This window comes from Opisthocomus hoazin, chromosome 18 (assembly GCF_030867145.1).
Source record: "Opisthocomus hoazin isolate bOpiHoa1 chromosome 18, bOpiHoa1.hap1, whole genome shotgun sequence".
NCBI classification, from domain to species: domain Eukaryota; kingdom Metazoa; phylum Chordata; class Aves; order Opisthocomiformes; family Opisthocomidae; genus Opisthocomus; species Opisthocomus hoazin.
The window spans coordinates 781,927-787,993 of NC_134431.1; the positions used below are offsets into that span (position 1 = coordinate 781,927).

General features: G+C 54.7%; 1 protein-coding gene across 6 annotated transcripts in view; it reads left to right on the forward strand.

Moving 5' to 3' along the window:
* Positions 1–3,519, forward strand: part of CHD6 (chromodomain helicase DNA binding protein 6) — a 95,541-nt gene extending 92,022 nt beyond the window's left edge. For all 6 annotated transcript variants that reach the window (XM_075438910.1, XM_075438915.1, XM_075438913.1 and 3 more), the window contains one exon: positions 62–3,519. In XM_075438910.1, the coding sequence (XP_075295025.1) occupies positions 62–952 (891 nt within the window). In that variant the 3' untranslated portion in view covers positions 953–3,519. The remainder of the gene's footprint in view (positions 1–61) is intronic.
* The last annotated feature ends 2,548 nt before the right edge of the window (positions 3,520–6,067 follow it).

Below are 6,067 nucleotides of genomic sequence, written 5' to 3' on the forward strand. Positions count from 1 at the left end.
AGACTTGCTTCGGTGCGGTAATAACTGCCGCGTGTTCCTGTTGTGTGTGTTTCGTTTTCAGGGCTACTTACCGGAAAGCAAATTCAACCGCGTCCTAACGGAGCCTGTGCTGCGAGACGCGGGGCCCCGCCGGAGGGGGAGGAGGCCCCGAAGCGACCTCCTCAAAGGCCCCGGCGTTGTAGCAGATTCTTCTTCCGGCATGGGACCATTGTTCATGAACGGACTGATCGCTGGGATGGACCTGGTCGGACTGCAGAACATGAGAAACATGCAGGGGATCCCTCTGACCGGGCTGGTGGGGTTTCCTGCCGGCTTTGCGGCCGTGCCCGCCGGCGAGGACGTGAAAAGCACGCTGAGCATGTTGCCCATGATGCTGCCGGGCATGGCTACCGTGCCGCAGATGTTCGGCGTCGGAGGACTCCTCAACCCCCCCATGACAACTACTTGTACCGCGACTGCTCCGACTGCGCTGACAAGCACAACGAAAGGCGGCACAGCCAACGCGGAGAAAGCTACTGAGGATAAACAGGGCAGCCAGGACGTGAAAAAAGAAACTCTCTCGGAAGACAAGCCTGGTCCTAGTTCGTTTTCTAATCAGACAGAATCCGCAATAACTACCAGTAGTCCTGTAGCTTTTAACCCGTTCCTTATCCCGGGGATGTCTCCTGGACTGATCTATCCCTCCATGTTCCTTTCCCCTGGCATCGGCATGGCGCTGCCCGGCATCCAGCAGACCCGGCACTCGGAGGCAGCCAACCTGGAAAGCCAGAAGCGGAAGAGAAAGAAGGCGAAAGGGGAATCGGCAAACCTGGAGCCAGAAACTGTCTCGCTGCCCGAGAAAGAAGCTGCCAACAGCCAGAACTGTGCAGCGCAAACGCCGCCGCTGTCGGCAGAGAGCGAGCGGGACGGACCAGCGGAGGAGGAGCGCCAGGCGGCTCGCGAGACCGATTAGAACTTTTGTTTCATTGAAAAAAAAAAAAACCGAAACACAAAAAGATTGTGGCTTGTGAGTTTCTTATCCCATAAACTCTTTATTACTTCCCCTCCCGCCCCGCTCCGCCTTCATCAACCTGTGTTTCCATGAGTAATATTATCTACCTAACTCCCTGTCAGAAAAAACTCTGGTGACATGCTACATGTTGGTAGTTGCAGGGTCTTGCCACTTTATTAGAGAAACAGTGTTGTCTAGCTAGTACGGGAGGCACCGCGTTCTCTTTCTGTTTTTCCAGTCGTTCATCCCAGCTGACGATAGCAAATCCAGTACTTGGTCACCCCCCACCAGGTCGCTCACTCCTTCGAGAAAACAGCAAAAAAACCCCCAAAAAACCCAGCAAAAGAGAAGTCTGCAGCTCCCGGTCTGCACCAGACAAGGGTGTTCCTGTCCGCAGCGACGCCGAGCCAAACAGCCTGTGTCTGGGGGTCAAAAGCACAGCGATAGTGAGTGCTAATCTGTATTTTTGATTTAAAGTATTGCCCTATTTTATCATGGTTACTAGAATAGTAGTATAGACAGAAGTATATAACTAATGATTGAGAATGCATATATTCATTTCTTTGCAAGGAAAAAGCATAACTGGTAGTGATACAATTTCTCGACCACCCCCACCTCAAAGGTCTGGAGACAAACTGCAGCCAGTGAAAACCCGACGTAGACATTTGTTTGTGTTTTTTGAAACCAAAGTTTGGTTTTCACGTTGAGTGGAGTTTAGTTGCCCTTCCCTCGATAGTTACAAGAACTTTCCAGCGGGAGCTGGAAAGGTTTGGCACCCCTTGCATGGCTCTTTTTGGGTGACTGTACCTTGAGCTGCCAGTTTCTTCATCCTTCCGCTGGTCTGCAGTTCTCCTCGAGGGCGTTAGTGCCCACCTGTGGCATCACAAGTGCTGTAAAGGATTTTTTCCCCAGCTGTGAACAGGCCACACTGATTTTAATGCTCTTACACAAACACTGAGGCTCTCTGAGTTTTTACGTCCCCCCCTTACCCCTGAAGCGAGGTCCTTGTGGCAAGCAGAAGGCTGTAGGCCAGCTTTCCTGCTGGGGGTCGTCCGAGAAGGCCCCTGGAGACTTCCAGAGCTGGAGTTTCTTCTTCCCTAGCGTCAGACTGTGAAGAGACGACCATGGCTTCTTCTTTCCATTCCGTCTGCTGTTGAACAGTGTTCCCGCGTCCCACTGCCCGGGCACACGACCCCGGCGTCCGTGCTTCGGGCGGACGGGTTCTGGGGCCGGCAGCGCCCGCAGCGCCGGGTACGGAGGCTGCTCCGCAGGCAGCTCTTCGTCTTTCTCCTTCCCCTCCGTGCTCCGTTCCCCCTCCGCTTGCGCTCGTGGTCCGAGACTCGAAACCACCCCGGGAGGTGCAGCCGGGAGCTGGAGCGGGCTGGTGAGGAGCTGGGAGCGGGCGAGTGGTCGGTTTCACGTTTGGGGGTCACAACTTACTGTATTTTTTACGTATTTTCTGTTTCCGTTTTGCTAATTTATCAGACGGTCCAAATGTTTTGACATAACTATTTCAGTTTGCATTATTTATTTATGATGCTTTTTGTCATTGTCTTTTATACATTGGGATTATAAATGATGTACGTGTTAAAATTAGCATCTCAAAGAAGTCTGTTACCCATGGTCTGAAAAGCATTTGGTTTATATTCTCACGGAATTTATTCCCAGTTTGCTGGATTGGATGGTTTTTTTTTTTAAAGTATGTAACAATCATAATGCAACACTCCCCCCCGGTAATTAAATGTGTTCTATTTAATAACCTCCTTGTAGCACAGATACTGTATCACTATCGACAGATTTCTTAGAAATGCTGCTATCTCTATTTAACTAACATTTTGTTCAGTTTTGCCTCCAGTGGAAGCAGAAAGGGTTTTTTCAGCTGTTAAATCCAAAATCAATATAATTTATTTATGTAAAAAGAAAAAAATCACGATTGATATATTTTTGAACCTTTTAAGTACTAACTTTCTTTTTATTCAGTAGAAGAACATGTACTTGCCCTAAATCCTTTAAAATACAAATGCTATAAAACTTCATATATCTGCAAAGCCTTACTGTGAGTGGATGCAGAGGTCGCTTCCGGGTCCGGTTCTCGTCCCAGGCTGGTTTTTTCCAGGGTTACGCGCGTAAGGAACAGGGTTTAAATGAAAATTTATTTAATTAGCCAGCATGCTCTATACCTTGTTCTTCCTTATCAGACATGTATGCTCCGTCTCTGGGTGTTTCGGCTTCTCTTTGGCTGCTGCTTTGTGACCCTTTTGCACCCCGCTGTCCGCTGTGGATTATTTAGACTGTAAGGCGTTCCGTGGCTGCTTCTCCTTCGCCATCATAGCCAAACCAAATGCCAGATCTCCACCGGTTTTCGTGGCTGCTCACACAAACATACATTCTTCACCAAATGTGCTAGCGAAATAAACTGTCTGTGCTCTTGAACATGGATAAAAAGAAAAAGATTTAAAAGTCAGATTTTTATTTTTTTAATTTAGTGACTAGATGATGCTTATCTTTCAGACTTGGCAGAGCCTTGCTACAGATGTATATAATTTTTTTCAGCAAATATATGTGAATGTTGAATTCACCTGACTCAGTGATAAACGTTACTTGCCTTTTTCTCAGCACGAATCCATTGAGCAGCCGCCCAGCCCAGCGGCCTTCTCCCTGCCTAGGGCTGCTCCTCGCGCAGCGCGAGCCGTGCGCTCCCCGAGGGGGGCTGCTCGCAGCCGCCCCAGCGGCTCGTCCTGCCGCGGAAGGAGGTTACCGGGCTGAGCCCCCCGCGCCATGGGGGGGAACTCGTCGTCCCGGCTGGGCTGCAAGATCTCCACGGGCAGTCGGAGCGCGCGGCGGTGCGCAGGGGCTCCCTGCCGACCCGCCGCGCCGGAGGGTGGGCAGGGGCCCAGGGGCCGGGGGCGAGAGCCCACCGTACCGGGCAGAGTCCTTGGCACCGACGCGGTGCTCCCGGCTGAGAGGGGTTGGGTTCCACCGACCGAGCGGCCAAGCGCCTCCGTCTAAGCCTTGTAAAATACTGACAGGCGCCAATTAAATGCTGGGCGCAGGCATGGAAGGATCTCACGCGTTAGAAAAGTAGGTGTTCCTTCAGTTTTTCAGATGAATAAACAGATGCACAGGAAAAGCCAAATTGTTTCTTGAAGGTCCAGGAAAAAAAGGCACAGAGTAAACCAAGAGTTGTTGCTCCCCCCCCGCCTTTGCAGAAACACCTTGTCCCGGCATTTTGTAGCTGCGTTTATTTGCGGGGAGAAGCAGGAAAGCACCGGGCAGAAGAGGCACCGGGTGTGCTTGGACAGGGCAGAGGAGGCAGAGCGCTGGTGTGGGCGAACGCCGAGTTCCCAGGTTCCCCAGGCTCCCTTCGAAGTGGCTCCGCACGCTGCAGCCTCCCCCCGCCCCGACGTCGCTGGCGCTGAATGTTCGCTGAAGGGTCCGCGGGAGCCCGGCAGCGCCTCGCTGAGCGGCGACGCTGCCGCGCTGGCGGTCGCGTGGCGAAGTCGGATGAGGTGTGTGCTTCACCTTCCGGTAAGGAGCGAGCGGATGTGGCTGCGGAGGCCCGGGTGGGTGCAGGTCTCTCTGGGTTTGGTTTTGCAGGGTGCAGGTGCCCTTTCCCGGAGCCCGAGGGAGTCAAACGCCCTGCAGCCGCTCACCTCTGCGCTCCCTGCCCGATCTTTATGGGACAGGACACGGGACAGAAAGGCACCGCTGCTCATTTGGGCGGGATCTCTCATTCTCTGTGTGGTCGCAAAAAGGCTGGCGGTGATTTCCCTCGGCCCCGCACCGCGGCTGGTGAGCCTTACCGGCCCGGCGGGCGGGCGTCGCAGCTCTGGCGTCTTCACAAAGCTACGAGCAAGGATTTCAGGCCCAAAATCATGGCTGGCAGTGAGCAGAGGGCAATTCCTCCAGTGACATTTGGGTTGTGTCGCGTGAAGCTCGAACTGTTCAGTGCGTTTGTATTTTCCGCCTCTCCAGGAGCCAGTGCAGCTCCAGGGCTGCGGAGCAGAGGCTGAGTCGCAAGAGACCACTCGTTCTCATCACATTTTGTAACAAAGCAATACTGAGCGTTTTACCGAAGAGGTAAAAGCACCGCTCGTGGTCCTGGGACGGCAGGGTGCTCGGCCGCGGTGCCCAGCAGACGGGCAGCGTGGCCAGGCGAGGAGCTGGCCCGGCAGCAGGCAGAGCGGCAGCTCTGGAAAACCGGAGGTGAGAGAAACCCGGCCTCTGGCTCCTTTCCCTCCCGAGGCGTCCGCAGGCCGTGCCCGTCCCGGCTGCTGTAGCTGCGCTGGGGGCACCATCCCCGGCCCCGTGCTTTGGCTCGGTGGCGGTTTCACCGGTGCGGTGCCGCAGCGGCACCGATTCCTGAAGAATCCGGATTCACCTCAAAAGGCACAAAGCAATGCAAGATCCCCAGCCTCGCAGCAAACCAGTCCCACTGCCCTGTCGCCCCTCGTTAGCCCTCCAGCGCGATGTGAGCTCAAAACGGGGCTCTGTTCGGTGCTGTTCCCTGGGTCCCTTCTGCCTGCCGCAGATGGGGATGTGACACTGCTGGTTTGGCCCGGAATTCAGTCCCCGGCTGGCTGAAAGCAGCGGTGGGTGCAGGACCAGCACCAGCCCGGGGGTTGGAGGCAGAGCCGCGACGGCCGGGCTGGGCGAGCAGCCGCGGGGAGCAGCAGTCGCGGGAGATGCCCACAGTGTTCCCGCTCCCCTCGCTTGGCTCCCGCTGAGCGTCTGCCTGTGGCAAATGATCGCACGGACCCCGATCTGTGCTCGATCAGAATCGTTTTATTGCTCAGACGTTATGGGATCCTGGGGTGCATCAAGAGGAGTGTGGCCAGCAGGTCAATGGAGGTTCCCCTTCCCCTCTACACTGCCCTGGTGAGGCCTCATCTGCAGTGCTGTGTCCAGTTCTGGGCTCCCCACTTCAAGAAAGATGAGGAGCTACTGGAGAGAGTCCAGCGGAGGGCTGCGAGGATGAGGAGGGGACTGGAGCATCTCTGCTACGAGGAGAGGCTGAGGGAGCTGGGCTTGTTCAGCCTGGAGAAGAGAAGGCTGAGAGGGGACCTTAGAAATGCC